This window comes from Garra rufa, chromosome 7 (genome assembly GCF_049309525.1).
Source record: "Garra rufa chromosome 7, GarRuf1.0, whole genome shotgun sequence".
Taxonomy (NCBI): domain Eukaryota; kingdom Metazoa; phylum Chordata; class Actinopteri; order Cypriniformes; family Cyprinidae; genus Garra; species Garra rufa.
Window position 1 is genome coordinate 28545814 of NC_133367.1, and position 16337 is coordinate 28562150.

General features: G+C 41.1%; 1 protein-coding gene across 1 annotated transcript; it reads left to right on the forward strand.

Annotated features, from left to right (window-relative positions):
* The first annotated feature begins 1470 nt into the window (after positions 1-1470).
* On the forward strand, positions 1471-2830 carry LOC141339222 (duodenase-1-like). The gene is made up of 5 exons (XM_073844850.1): positions 1471-1528; positions 1676-1826; positions 2008-2149; positions 2337-2588; positions 2672-2830. The coding sequence occupies exons 1-5, from the start codon at positions 1471-1473 to the stop codon at positions 2828-2830; spliced, it is 762 nt and encodes a 253-aa protein (XP_073700951.1).
* The last annotated feature ends 13507 nt before the right edge of the window (positions 2831-16337 follow it).

The window sequence follows — 16337 nt, forward strand, 5'->3', positions numbered from 1 at the left end:
TGATCGGTCTCATCAGCAACAACAATGAGACTGCCTACAGGGAGGAGATCCAGCATCTGGCCACTTGGTGCACGGACAATAATCTGCTCCTTAACACCACTAAGACCAAAGAGCTCTTCCTGAAGAAGACTTCAGGAAGGAAAGAAGAGGTTCACATGATCCCATCCACATCAACGTTTCATCCTTCAGTTCTTAGGGACCCACATTTCGGAGGATCTATCCTGGACCACCAACACCTCCAGCCTGATCAAGAAAGCTCACCAGCGCCTCTTCTTCTTGAGATCACTTAAGAAGAACAAGCTGTCCTTAGCCATCCTGGTGAACTTCTATCGCTGCACAAATAGAGAGAATCCTAACCAAATGTGTCACAGTCTGGTATGGAAGCTGGAACAACTTCTTACCCAGAGCCCCCTTCTTATCTGCCTCCTCACACACCCCTACGCTCTCCCCATTACCATTGCACATTCATTGCACTACACTGTACATACCCATTTGTAAATGTACATATCCATTGCACATATACATTTGTAAATTTTTGATATGTATCTATACATGTCTATTTGCAAATTCCAATAGTAGTAAATAGCAACCTGTATATCATGTTCATCTATTTGTACATTTCTGATTATAGTTAATAGTCTGTATATTATGCTCACAGTACATTTATCTGTAAATATCACCCATAGGTTCTCCTTGCACATATCGCCTACAAGTGCACTTATACAGTAACTTATACCTATATCCTGCACTTGCTGCTCACTGCACTCCAGGTTAGACCTAAACTGCATTTCGTTGCCTTGTACTTGTATATGTGTAATGACAATAAAGTTGACTCTAATCTAATCTAATCTAATCTTTTGAGACTTTAAGCTTTGCAACTTTACAGATCTTATCTATGCACAAACAGCTTGTAACACTCCGAAGACAACGGAAAACAAGAAACCACATCATATTACCCCTTTAAATGTTTAACAAACAAATCGTGTCAAGGATCAATGTGTATAAGAGGTCCTTATTATTGCAGCCCTATAAAATAGTAGTAGGCTACTGCAAAGATTCAAGTAACCAAAATAACATTTACCACAATAATACAAAAATAAATTCTAACTATGAATACATTTTTATAAGCCTTGCCAATATAGATTTGTACAGCATCCTGAAAAAGTAAACACACACCTCTTGTGTTAGGTTGGCTTCCCATTCATATTATCGATATTTATGGTTATGAATTGTAAAGTATTCAAATACCAAAATGTATGGTGACCTACTTTGTACTTTTAGACCAAACCAATACGTGGACTGAAGATGAGACCACAAAGATTAACAAGAACAATATTGACTCATTGCTTATACCACATACTGAGAAAGAAAGAAAGACATAAGGGGTAACTCTGTTTCTCCACCCACCTTTAAACTTTAAAGTTTATACAGTGTTTTGTCAGCGAGAGCTCATTGATTGTCTTCATCATGATGACTATCATCTCTCTGCTCCTGCTGGCCTCTCTGCTGCCACACCTGACCTTCACTGGTGAGACTGACTGACTTAACTGCATATCAATTAATCACTAAAAGATGTATTATTCACAATCAATATGTCCAGCATAGTGGATTTTTTCCTGATGCCTCAGTAAGGTGTTTCTTGTAGGGTGAATAACTAACTGTATCTATCTCACAGCTCATGTAAATGTGGGTATAGTGAACGGCGTAGAAGCAAAACCCCACTCCAGACCTTACATGGTTTCTCTTCAGAAGAACAAGAAACACATCTGTGGTGGATTCCTCATACATGACCAGTTTGTCTTGACTGCTGCTCATTGCAGAAATAAGTAAGAGTTTTGTTTAGTCTAAACTGCAATATTGATTGATTATTGATGTTTTCAGATTAATTCACAGTAGTATATGGTTTATAAAGTTTTGTCATGAAAGCAGTCTGCTAAACATGGTCTAAAAGAATATGTAAAAATGTGAAAAAAAGTTCATTATACTACTAAGACTTTCTTTCAACAGAAATGAGATACTGACAGCTGTGTTTGGGGCACATGACCTAAAAAATGAGAATGAGGGGTCTGTCCGCATCGGAGTGAAGTCCTACTACAAGCATCCGGACTATAGCAGTTATCCGTACCTGAATGACATTATGCTTTTGAGGGTAAAAATCTACAGACTCACCTTTTTGTTTTAATTTTGAAGGGCAGCATGAACGCTTACTTTTTTTAAATATAAATATTTTTTAACAGTGTATAAAGATCATAGATAATTCAAGATGCAAAAATATATGGTAAAGTAAAAAATGTGATTCTGTATCTTTTAATGATTATAATGTTATTAAATTACAGCTAGTGAAAGAAGTAAAAAAATACAAGAACGTCAAGAAAATTTCCATACCAAAACCAAAGCAAGACATCAAAGCTGATTCTGTCTGCAGTGTCGCCGGCTGGGGAAAACTCAGTTTTAAAGGGAAAAATAGCATACATCTCATGGAAGCAGATGTGAAGATCATGAACAACACAAAATGCAAAAATAAATGGAAAAATTACTACTCAGCCTCAAGAATGATGTGTGTCTATGGCCATGGAGGAAGTTGTAGTGTATGTAAAAACAATATCAATTTGAGACCATCAGTAGTGAGAAGTGTCACTTCAGTCATGTGTTGATCTGTGTTTCTTCACAGGGGGATTCAGGAGGTCCTTTGGTTTGTGAAGACACTGCAGTCGGCGTCACTTCCTTCGGTGACTCAAAAGTCTGCAATAGTTCTGAACGGCCTGAAGTTTATACAAAAATTTCAGCATATCTTCCATGGATCCACTCCATAATTGCAAATGTTAAGTAATTTTTGCGATGAGAAAGGATGAAGTATTTAAATGTTCAATAAACAAATTATGTGTGAAGCATCAATATTTGTAAGTCCTCATTATTTCAGCTTTATTTTTATGCATATGCATATTTGTGCATATAATGTCCTGGGGACATAAATGGCACCCATTCTGTGGCATGGCCCTCGAACTCAAACCAAGAAAGAGAGTCTCAGTATTGTCTTCACTTGCCAAAGATTTCAGCATTACAGCCAAGAGTTGGTAACAGCAGAGACAGAAAGTGTAGGAGGATGTACATTATAAGATCTTTGTAAAAAGACAGATTTGAAATGGGTCTATAATTGGCTAAAACAGAAGGATCTAGGTTCGGCCTCTTCAGCAAGGAATAAACTGTGGCATGCTTTAACTTAAGAGGAACAGTACTAGTATCAAAACATTGATTTATCATGGTCACAAGATAAGGGCCCACTGCATCAAAAACCTGTTTCAGAAAATATGGTGGAATGGCATCAATGGAGGAGCCAGATGGCTTTAACCGACACACTATTTCTTGAAGATGTATAAAAGAAATAGGTTCAAACTGTCTAAACTCATCAGAGCAAGCAGAGGCAATGGAAGGATCAAAAGCAGGAGGAGATATCCCCAACCTGATATCACTGATCTTATTGATAAAAAAATCTAAGAAAATCATCACACATAGCTTTTGACACATCTAGGTACTCATAAACAGTTGGATTAACAACAGCATTGAAAATGATTAACCCTCTGGGGACTGAGAGTGTTTTTGGGCCCTGAAGAAGTTTTGACATGCCCTGACATTTGTGCTTTTTTCAGTATCTTAAAAACATATGAATGGCCCAAATCTGATTATATTTCACAAATTGGGCTACAATAATATGTAAGCAACATGAATGTACATGTTTGTGTTTTTGAGAAAACAACGTTTATGCGTGCTTAGTGAAAAACAAAATTTTTGAAGTCACTGAAATAAAGTCACGAAGCACATACAGAATATTTGTTCACAAGACTTTGAGAACTGGATGTGTTAGGCTAGAGTTTTTTCTATCAAATGATGTGAAAATCATCTCGTTCACTTGTTTACACAAAACAGTATATTGATTTAAATTTTTGAAGACACTTTTTGTTTAGAATGGCTGTATGCGAAGAAGGCGTGAATGATCATGAATAATGCTGTGATTCACACCTGAGAAGACAAAGACCTGCATAATGAGCCGCATAATTAGTTATTCAGTCAGATGACTGAGAGGAACAAAGGAATGAATGAAGGAGGAATATAAGGACAAAATATGTTTGTAGCTTATTTTGAATAGATTTATTTATCAAGCAAAATAACTTGAGATTCACTTGTGAACTTCTTTAACATCTGAAGATGGTACAGTGCTCTCAGGAAAACAGTTAGAGGAGACTCAAGTAAATGTCAGCAGGATTCATGTGTTGAGCAGGTTTCCGATCACTAAAAACAACAAAAACAAAACATCTGTGAGCATGTTAGTATCAGCAGCATCATACTATTTATTTATATATATATATTATGATTTTGTAGTCATAGACCCACGCATTTGTACAAACGTAAAAAGGACATTTTATATCTGAGAAACTAATAATAAATGTTTATCGTGTTAAACATCCATTCGAGAACACAGTATTAATACATATTGTCAAAACATACACTAAGTGTAAACCCTCATATTACATCCTATTGTTGTAAGATACATTAATAACTAAATAAATAATTATGATCTTATAGTCAAACATAAGCATGCTTTGTGTGTATTATAGAATACAAAGAAACTAGGCTATATTATAACTGTTAAGCTTAAATGTGAACACTATAACCTTCATATTGCATCATTCTTTATTGAATAGACTATTAAAAACATCCTGGCATCGTGAGACATTTGGATGCAGTGAAATGAAACGTACTTTATAATGTTTCACTTGCTGTAGTCTGGATTATAGTTGGCAAAAAGTCTTAACTGGTAAAATGTTTGCACATTCTGTCACAGTAATAACTAACAAGTAGGCTAATAAGAGAAAAAAAATCTTACTCATGTCTTCTGAAGTATGTTTTATTCCTGACAGAGTCTTCTTCCAGAAATGACTAACTTGAACGAAGTTTCTCCTTTGTTTACCGTGATGTGGGCGTCTACTTTTGGCGCGGCGCCCTCAAGTGGACATTAGAATATAAAAAGGAACAGCTCGTGGGCGTGATCTAATTATAAAACAATGAAGCGGACAGGAGAGATTGGACATCGTGTTGGTTTCATATTGATTATTTTATCACAGAATATTTGTTTTCGGTAAAACTTACTTCGTTTACAAGTATACATATCAAGCTTTGTCTAGACATATTGCTCATGTATCTGTGTTGTGTATTGGCTGAGTTATAGTATATTTTACTGACGCGTTTCTGAATGAAGATCACGGAGATCAACGCGGCAGACAGCACACCCTTTTTGTTTTCTTTATTTTGCAAAATCACAATGTTTTTTTGATTTTGTGAGTATATACAAATAAAAGTAGACCCTTTACAGATTCGATTGATGTACTGCTTTTATCTGTACAATCAGAAATGACAGAGTAATTGAAGTTCCTTTTGGGAAACTGCCTCAAAACGCCCCAGGGCGTTTTTCGACCCCTGGGGCCTGAGGTGTTTTGGGGCCCTGAAGAAGTTTTGACATGCCCTGACATTTGTGCTTTTTTCAGTATCTTAAAAACATATGAATGGTTAAAGTCAGATTACATTGTAATCAGCACATATTGGGCTACAATAATATGCAAGCAACATTAATGTGCATGTTTGTGTTTTTGAGAAAACTATGTTTATGCGTGGTTATTGAAAATCTAAAGTTTTGAAGTCACTGAAATAAGGCCATGAAGCACATACAGGACATTTCTTTACAAGACTTTAGATAATTGGATGTCGTAGGCTAGAATTTTTTCAACCAAATGATGTGAAAATCATCTCGTTCACTCGTTCAGAGAAAACAATATATTGATTTAAATTTTATAAAACATGTTTTGTGATCGAAAGGGATTATTCGTAGGTGTGGCAATGAATATTTAGCAATTCACACCTGAAAGACAAAAGGGCCCTCCCTAATGGCCCCATCAATGACTGACTTGACTATAGCAAGTAAGGAAACAATGTGAGAAGATTCAGAGAATGGAGTTTTAGATTGTTTTTATTTTATTTACTATCACTGTATAAACAAAACATACATAATGAAGGTCCAAGACACATTATTGAGCTCCCTCATCTAACCACACAGATGTGCAAAGACTTTGTGGCATTTCTGAAAACTTCTTCTGAATTCTGTTCAACAAATGAAACAAATCTTACCTGCTATTTTGTGTGCCCTTAAAAAATACAAAAAAAGTCAAAAACTTGTTTTACACTAGAATATCAGTGTAGTTGAACATCTCAAGTTTCTAGTGCTCTCAGAGGAAAACAGTTTGAAGGGACTCATGGGAAAGAGGGCAGGATTCATCTTTTGAGCAGGTTTGAGATCACTACAAAAACAAAACAAACCAAAAATCATATCAGGATCATCTGTCAGAATACAGTCTATACTCTAGAATTTGTACTAATGTAAAAAAAAGGACATGTAATATCTAAGAAACTAATAATTATCGTTTAGCACTATATTACTAATAAACGTGATGTAAACACACATTCAGTGTAAGCACTCATATTACTTTTACACTGTTATACAATAAAATAAATAAATAAAGTATGATTCTACATTCATAAAGATATCGTCATAAATGCATCTCACAGTCATAATCACATAGTTTTTCTAGAACATTATAAATATCCTGGCATCGTGAGAGATGCAATGCAATCAAACGTACTTCATAATGTTTCATTTGATAAAGTCAGGAATTTTAGTTTGGAATAAGTCTAACTAGTAAAATGTGTACATGTTTTGTCAAAGTAAATAACAGCGAAAGCTAGTAGGAAAATGAAAGTAAGACTTACTCATGTAAATGTCTCCTCCTGCTGGGTTTGGGTCGCATGGCGTCCTTCTTAGGATTGAGGTAAATATAAGTCTTATTCCTCACAGAATATCTTCAATCAGTAACAAACTGTAACCAAGATGAACTTGAAGTCATGTTGCTTTGTTGCGGTGATGTGGGAGTTTCCTCGCGTACAGATACTCCGGTCCTTGCCACGCTAGTAGCACATGGCTAATTTGCATGGCAAAAGATTTCGCGATAGTGGGCGCGGTCACATTAGAGATAATTAGTTGGAACTGGATAGACTAGACATCTCCTTGGTTTCATATAGATTAATTTATCACAGATTATTTGTTTTTGATAAAACTTACTTCGTTTAAAAGCATAAATCTCAAGCTTTCAGTAGATACCACTTTTATGTTTGTGTGCTAAATATTCACCGTGTTTGAATGATATAAGTGACGCATTTTTTAAAAGCAGTTCACGGAGATAGAGAAAACAGAAATCACCCTGTTTGTTTTCTTTATTCTAAATAAAAAAAACACAACTTTCTGCTGTTCTTTTGAGTGTGCCCAAATAAAAGTACACGCTTTACAGTTTCCATTGATGTATATCTCTAATGTGTATGACTTAAACCGACAGAGCATTTTTAGTGTCTTTTGCGCTGATCTTAAAAAAAGTAGGTTGGTCACGCCGGCGTGACCGTCGGCCCCAGAGGGTTAATGGTGAATTTGACCTCATTTATGGAGGTGGTAGCACATTCCGCTGGCCTGATTGAACCTGTCAGGATGCACTACCCCTCTATCAGAGCAGCTTCATTCATCCAAGAAGAATAAGTTCAACTGTTGCTTTCAGTGGTCAGATTCTGTTTACCCTCTAAAGCTAAGCAGGCCCCAGCCTGCTCTGGGCATGGATGGGAGACCATTTGTGGAAAACTAGCTTCCTACTGGAGATAGCTTTAGTCCAGCCAGCAGGGTTTGCTCATTCCCTGACATGTACTTTAGGTTCCAAAAGTCCAGATATACAAAAATGACTTCTGCGGTGTAAGGCTTTTGATGAAGCATTAAACCGCCCCATTTAACTAGGCAGATTCCGGGCCTTGAAAAGGAGCAAATGTTTTTATGAAACCTTAATCCGGCCCTTGTAAAAAGAAGCATCTTTCGGATGAGGCAATAAACTGGCCTCCTAACCTTTAGTGGTCATTAATTCCCTACCTTAATGATGAATTTGACCTCATTTATGGAGGTGGTAGCGCATTCCGCCGACCTTATAGAGCCTGGCAGCATGCGCTACCTTTGTGAAAAACTAGTCTGGCCAGCAGGGGGGGCTCTTTCCCTGACATGTACCTATGGGATCAAACGTCCTAATACAAAGAGGCGGATTCCAGGCCGTGAAAAGGAGCAAATGTTTTTATGAAACCTTAATCCGGCCCCTGTAAAAAGGAGTGTCCTTCGCATGAGGCATTAAACTGGCCTCCTGACTTTCTGTGGTCATTAATTCCCTACCTTAATGGTGAATTTGACCTCATTTATGGAGGTGGTAGCACATTCCGCTGGCCTGATTGAACCTGTCAGGATGCGCTACCCCTCTATCAGAGCAGCTTCATTCATCAAGAAGAGTAAGTTCAACTGTTGCTTCCAGTGGTCAGGTTCTATTTACCCTCTAAAGCTAAGCAGGCCCCAGCCTGCTCTGTGCATGGATAGGAGACCATTTGTGGAAAACTAGCTTCCTGCTGGAGATAGCTTTAGTCCAGCCAGCAGGGTTTGCTCATTCCCTGACATTTACTTTAGGTTCCAAAAGTCCAGATATACAAAAATGACTTCTGCGGTGTAAGACTTTTGATGAAGCATTAAACCGCCCCATGTAACGAGGCAGATTCCAGGCCTTGAAAAGGAGCAAATGTTTTTATGAAACCTTAATCCGGCCCTTGTAAAAAGAAGCATCTTTCGGATGAGGCAATAAACTGGCCTCCTGACCTTTAGTGGTCATTAATTCCCTACCTTAATGATGAATTTGACCTCATTTATGGAGGTGGTAGCGCATTCCGCCAACCTTATAGAGCCTGGCAGCATGCGCTACCTTTGTGAAAAACTAGTCTGGCCAGCAGGGGGGGCTCTTTCACTGACATTTACCTATGGGATCAAACGTCCTAATACAACGAGGCGGATTCCAGGCCGTGAAAAAGAGCAAATGTTGTTATGAAACCTTAATCCGGCCCCTGTAAAAAGGAGTGTCCTTCGCATGAGGCATTAAACTGAACACCTGACTTTCTGTGGTCATTAATTCCCTACCTTAATGGTGAATTTGACCTCATTCATGGAGGTGGTAGCACATTCCGCTGGCCTGATTGAACCTGTCAGGATGCACTACCCCTCTATCAGAGCAGCTTCATTCATCCCAAATGAAAAAGTTTGACTGTTGCTTGCAGTAGTCAGATTCTGGTTACTCTCTAAAGCTAAACAGGCCCAAACCTACTCTGTGCATGGATGGGAGACCATTTGTGGAAAACTAGCTTCCTGCTGGAGATAGTTTTAGTCCAGCCAGCAGGGTTTGCTCATTCCCTGACATGTACTTTAGGTTCCAAAAGTCCAGATATACAAAAATGACTTCTGCGGTGTGAAACTTTTGATGAAGCATTAAACCGCCCCATGTAACGAGGCAGATTCCGGGCCTTGAAAAGGAGCAAATGTTTTTATGAAACCTTAATCCGGCCCTTGTAAAAAGAAGCATCTTTCGGATGAGGCAATAAACTGGCCTCCTGACCTTTAGTGGTCATTAATTCCCTACCTTAATAATGAATTTGACCTCATTTAGTGAGGTGGTAGCACATTCCGCCGACCTTATAGAGCCTGGCAGCATGCGCTACCTTTGTGAAAAACTAGTCTGGCCAGCAGGGGGGGCTCTTTCCCTGACATGTACCTATGGGATCAAATGTCCTAATACAACGAGGCGGATTCCAGGCCGTGAAAAGGAGCAAATGTTGTTATGAAACCTTAATCCGGCCCCTGTAAAAAGGATTGTCCTTCGCATGAGGCATTAAACTGGCCTCCTGACTTTCTGTGGTCATTAATTCCCTACCTTAATGGTGAATTTGACCTCATTTATGGAGGTGGTAGCACATTCCGCTGGCCTGATTGAACCTGTCAGGATGCGCTACCCCTCTATCAGAGCAGCTTCATTCATCCAAGAAGAATAAGTTCAACTGTTACTTGCAGTGGTCAGGTTCTGTTTACCCTCTAAAGCTAAGCAGGCCCCAGCCTGCTCTGTGCATGGATAGGAGACCATTTGTGGAAAACTAGCTTCCTGCTGGAGATAGCTTTAGTCCAGCCAGCAGGGTTTGCTCATTCCCTGACATTTACTTTAAGTTCCAAAAGTCAAGATATACAAAAATGACTTCTGCGGTGTAAGGCTTTTGATGAAGCATTAAATCGCCCCATGTAACGAGGCAGATTCCGGGCCTTGAAAAGGAGCAAATGTTTTTCTGAAACCTTAATCCGGCCCTTGTAAAAAGAAGCATCTTTCGGATGAGGCAATAAACTGGCCTCCTGACCTTTAGTGGTCATTAATTCCCTACCTTAATGATGAATTTGACCTCATTTATGGAGGTGGTAGCGCATTCCGCCAACCTCATAGAGCCTGGCAGCATGCGCTACCTTTGTGAAAAACTAGTCTGGCCAGCAGGGGGGGCTCTTTCCCTGACATGTACCTATGGGATCAAACGTCTTAATACAACGAGGCGGATTCCAGGCAGTGAAAAGGAGCAAATGTTTTTATGAAACCTTAATCCGGCCCCTGTAAAAAGGAGTGTCCTTTGCATGAGGCATTAAACTGGCCTCCTGACTTTCTGTGGTCATTAATTCCCTACCTTAATGATGAATTTGACCTCATTTATGGAGGTGGTAGCGCATTCCGCCGACCTTATAGAGCCTGGCAGCATGCGCTACCTTTGTGAAAAACTAGTCTGGCCAGCAGGGGGGGCTCTTTCCCTGACATGTACCTATGGGATCAAACGTCCTAATACAAAGAGGCGGATTCCAGGCCGTGAAAAGGAGCAAATGTTTTTATGAAACCTTAATCCGGCCCCTCTAAAAAGGAGTGTCCTTCGCATGAGGCATTAAACTGGCCTCCTGACTTACTGTGGTCATTAATTCCCTACCTTAATGGTGAATTTGACCTCATTTATGGAGGTGGTAGCACATTCCGCTGGCCTGATTGAACCTGTCAGGATGCACTACCCCTCTATCAGAGCAGCTTCATTCATCCCAAAAGAATCAGTTTGACTTTGCTTGCAGTAGTCAGATTCTGGTTACTCTCTAAAGCTAAACAGGCCCAAGCCTTCTCTGTGCATGGATGGGAGACCATTTGTGGAAAACTAGTTTCCTGCAGGAGATAGTTTTAGTCCAGCCAGCAGGGTTAGCTCATTCCCTGACATGTACTTTAGGTTCCAAAAGTCCAGATATACAAAAATGACTTCTGCGGTGTAAGACTTTTGATGAAGCATTAAACCGCCCCATGTAACGAGGCAGATTCCAGGCCTTGAAAAGGAGCAAATGTTTTTATGAAACCTTAATCCGGCCCTTGTAAAAAGAAGCATCTTTCGGATGAGGCAATAAACTGGCCTCCTGACCTTTAGTGGTCATTAATTCCCTACCTTAATGATGAATTTGACCTCATTTATGGAGGTGGTAGCGCATTCCGCCAACCTTATAGAGCCTGGCAGCATGCGCTACCTTTGTGAAAAACTAGTCTGGCCAGCAGGGGGGGCTCTTTCACTGACATTTACCTATGGGATCAAACGTCCTAATACAACGAGGCGGATTCCAGGCCGTGAAAAAGAGCAAATGTTGTTATGAAACCTTAATCCGGCCCCTGTAAAAAGGAGTGTCCTTCGCATGAGGCATTAAACTGAACACCTGACTTTCTGTGGTCATTAATTCCCTACCTTAATGGTGAATTTGACCTCATTCATGGAGGTGGTAGCACATTCCGCTGGCCTGATTGAACCTGTCAGGATGCACTACCCCTCTATCAGAGCAGCTTCATTCATCCCAAATGAAAAAGTTTGACTGTTGCTTGCAGTAGTCAGATTCTGGTTACTCTCTAAAGCTAAACAGGCCCAAACCTACTCTGTGCATGGATGGGAGACCATTTGTGGAAAACTAGCTTCCTGCTGGAGATAGTTTTAGTCCAGCCAGCAGGGTTTGCTCATTCCCTGACATGTACTTTAGGTTCCAAAAGTCCAGATATACAAAAATGACTTCTGCGGTGTGAAACTTTTGATGAAGCATTAAACCGCCCCATGTAACGAGGCAGATTCCGGGCCTTGAAAAGGAGCAAATGTTTTTATGAAACCTTAATCCGGCCCTTGTAAAAAGAAGCATCTTTCGGATGAGGCAATAAACTGGCCTCCTGACCTTTAGTGGTCATTAATTCCCTACCTTAATGATGAATTTGACCTCATTTATGGAGGTGGTAGCGCATTCCGCCAACCTTATAGAGCCTGGCAGCATGCGCTACCTTTGTGAAAAACTAGTCTGGCCAGCAGGGGGGGCTCTTTCCCTGACATGTACCTATGGGATCAAACGTCCTAATACAACGAGGCGGATTCCAGGCCGTGAAAAGGAGCAAATGTTGTTATGAAACCTTAATCCGGCCCCTGTAAAAAGGAGTGTCCTTCGCATGAGGCATTAAACTGAACACCTGACTTTCTGTGGTCATTAATTCCCTACCTTAATGGTGAATTTGACCTCATTCATGGAGGTGGTAGCACATTCCGCTGGCCTGATTGAACCTGTCAGGATGCACTACCCCTCTATCAGAGCAGCTTCATTCATCCCAAAAGAATAAGTTTGACTGTTGCTTGCAGTAGTCAGATTCTGGTTACTCTCTAAAGCTAAACAGGCCCAAGCCTGCTCTGTGCATGGATGGGAGACCATTTGTGGAAAACTAGCTTCCTGCTGGAGATAGTTTTAGTCCAGCCAGCAGGGTTTGCTCATTCCCTGACATGTACTTTAGGTTCCAAAAGTCCAGATATACAAAAATGACTTCTGCGGTGTAAGACTTTTAATGAAGCATTAAATTGCCCCATGTAACGAGGCAGATTCCGGGCCTTGAAAAGGAGCAAATGTTTTTATGAAACCTTAATCCGGCCCTTGTAAAAAGAAGCATCTTTCGGATGAGGCAATAAACTGGCCTCCTGACCTTTAGTGGTCATTAATTCCCTACCTTAATGATGAATTTGACCTCATTTATGGAGGTGGTAGCGCATTCCGCCGACCTTATAGAGCCTGGCAGCATGCGCTACCTTTGTGAAAAACTAGTCTGGCCAGCAGGGGGGGCTCTTTCCCTGACATGTACCTATGGGATCAAATGTCCTAATACAAAGAGGCAGATTCCAGGCCGTGAAAAGGAGCAAATGTTTTTATGAAACCTTAATCCGGCTCCTGTAAAAAGGAGTGTCCTTCGCATGAGGCATTAAACTGGCCTCCTGACTTTCTGTGGTCATTAATTCCCTACCTTAATGGTGAATTTGACCTCATTTATGGAGGTGGTAGCACATTCCGCTGGCCTGATTGAACCTGTCAGGATGCACTACCCCTCTATAAGAGCAGCTTCATTCATCCCAAAAGAATCAGTTTGACTTTGCTTGCAGTAGTCAGATTCTGGTTACTCTCTAAAGCTAAACAGGCCCAAGCCTTCTCTGTGCATGGATGGGAGACCATTTGTGGAAAACTAGTTTCCTGCAGGAGGTAGTTTTAGTCCAGCCAGCAGGGTTTGCTCATTCCCTGACATGTACTTTAGGTTCCAAAAGTCCAGATATACAAAAATGACTTCTGCGGTGTAAGACTTTTGATGAAGCATTAAACCGCCCCATGTAACGAGGCAGATTCCAGGCCTTGAAAAGGAGCAAATGTTTTTATGAAACCTTAATCCGGCCCTTGTAAAAAGAAGCATCTTTCGGATGAGGCAATAAACTGGCCTCCTGACCTTTAGTGGTCATTAATTCCCTACCTTAATGATGAATTTGACCTCATTTATGGAGGTGGTAGCGCATTCCGCCAACCTTATAGAGCCTGGCAGCATGCGCTACCTTTGTGAAAAACTAGTCTGGCCAGCAGGGGGGGCTCTTTCCCTGACATGTACCTATGGGATCAAACGTCCTAATACAACGAGGCGGATTCCAGGCCGTGAAAAGGAGCAAATGTTGTTATGAAACCTTAATCCGGCCCCTGTAAAAAGGAGTGTCCTTCGCATGAGGCATTAAACTGAACACCTGACTTTCTGTGGTCATTAATTCCCTACCTTAATGGTGAATTTGACCTCATTCATGGAGGTGGTAGCACATTCCGCTGGCCTGATTGAACCTGTCAGGATGCACTACCCCTCTATCAGAGCAGCTTCATTCATCCCAAAAGAATAAGTTTGACTGTTGCTTGCAGTAGTCAGATTCTGGTTACTCTCTAAAGCTAAACAGGCCCAAGCCTGCTCTGTGCATGGATGGGAGACCATTTGTGGAAAACTAGCTTCCTGCTGGAGATAGTTTTAGTCCAGCCAGCAGGGTTTGCTCATTCCCTGACATGTACTTTAGGTTCCAAAAGTCCAGATATACAAAAATGACTTCTGCGGTGTAAGACTTTTGATGAAGCATTAAACTGCCCCATGTAACGAGGCAGATTCCGGGCCTTGAAAAGGAGCAAATGTTTTTATGAAACCTTAATCCGGCCCTTGTAAAAAGAAGCATCTTTCGGATGAGGCAATAAACTGGCCTCCTGACCTTTAGTGGTCATTAATTCCCTACCTTAATGATGAATTTGACCTCATTTATGGAGGTGGTAGCGCATTCCGCCAACCTTATAGAGCCTGGCAGCATGCGCTACCTTTGTGAAAAACTAGTCTGGCCAGCAGGGGGGGCTCTTTCCCTGACATGTACCTATGGGATCAAACGTCCTAATACAAAGAGGCGGATTCCAGGCCGTGAAAAGGAGCAAATGTTTTTATGAAACCTTAATCCGGCCCTTGTAAAAAGAAGCATCTTTCGGATGAGGCAATAAACTGGCCTCCTGACCTTTAGTGGTCATTAATTCCCTGCCTTAATGATGAATTTGACCTCATTTATGGAGGTGGTAGCGCATTCCGCCGACCTTATAGAGCCTGTCAGCATGCGCTACCTTTGTGAAAAACTAGTCTGGCCAGCAGGGGGGGCTCTTTCCCTGACATGTACCTATGGGATCAAACGTCTTAATACAACGAGGCGGATTCCAGGCAGTGAAAAGGAGCAAATGTTTTTATGAAACCTTAATCCGGCCCCTGTAAAAAGGAGTGTCCTTCGCATGAGGCATTAAACTGGCCTCCTGACTTACTGTGGTCATTAATTCCCTACCTTAATGGTGAATTTGACCTCATTTATGGAGGTGGTAGCACATTCCGCTGGCCTGATTGAACCTGTCAGGATGCACTACCCCTCTATCAGAGCAGCTTCATTCATCTGAAAAGAATAAGTTTGACTGTTGCTTGCAGTAGTCAGATTCTGGTTACTCTCTAAAGCTAAGCAGGCCCCAGCCTTCTCTGTGCATGGATGGGAGACCATTTGTGGAAAACTAGCTTCTTGCTGGAGACAGTTTTAGTCCAGCCAGCAGGGTTTGCTCATTCCCTGACATGTACTTTAGGTTCCAAAAGTCCAGATATACAAAAATCACTTCTGCGGTGTAAGACTTTTGATGAAGCATTAAACCGCCCCATGTAACGAGGCAGATTCCGGGCCTTGAAAAGGAGCAAATGTTTTTATGAAACCTTAATCCGGCCCTTGTAAAAAGAAGCATCTTTCGGATGAGGCAATAAACTGGCCTCCTGACCTTTAGTGGTCATTAATTCCCTACCTTAATAATGAATTTGACCTCATTTAGTGAGGTGGTAGCGCATTCCGCCGACCTTATAGAGCCTGGCAGCATGCGCTACCTTTGTGAAAAACTAGTCTGGCCAGCAGGGGGGGCTCTTTCCCTGACATGTACCTATGGGATCAAACGTCTTAATACAACGAGGCGGATTCCAGGCAGTGAAAAGGAGCAAATGTTTTTATGAAACCTTAATCCGGCCCCTGTAAAAAGGAGTGTCCTTCGCATGAGGCATTAAACTGGCCTCCTGACTTTCTGTGGTCATTAATTCCCTACCTTAATGATGAATTTGACCTCATTTATGGAGGTGGTAGCGCATTCCGCCGACCTTATAGAGCCTGGCAGCATGCGCTACCTTTGTGAAAAACTAGTCTGGCCAGCAGGGGGGGGCTCTTTCCCTGACATGTACCTATGGGATCAAACGTCCTAATACAAAGAGGCGGATTCCAGGCCGTGAAAAGGAGCAAATGTTTTTATGAAACCTTAATCCGGCCCCTCTAAAAAGGAGTGTCCTTCGCATGAGGCATTAAACTGGCCTCCTGACTTTCTGTGGTCATTAATTCCCTACCTTAATGGTGAATTTGACCTCATTTATGGAGGTGGTAGCACATTCCGCTGGCCTGATTGAACCTGTCAGGATGCACTACCCCTC

What these genes read in the sequence shown, in the direction of transcription:
- LOC141339222 (XM_073844850.1), top strand. Translation starts at nt 1,471, where the DNA reads ATGACTATCATCTCTCTGCTCCTGCTGGCCTCTCTGCTGCCACACCTG. An exon ending in GCCACACCTGACCTTCACTG is followed by an intron (nt 1,529 to 1,675) that starts GTGAGACTGACT and finishes TCTATCTCACAG; the next exon opens with CTCATGTAAATGTGGGTATA. An exon ending in GCCATGGAGGAAGTTGTAGT is followed by an intron (nt 2,589 to 2,671) that starts GTATGTAAAAAC and finishes GTTTCTTCACAG; the next exon opens with GGGGATTCAGGAGGTCCTTT.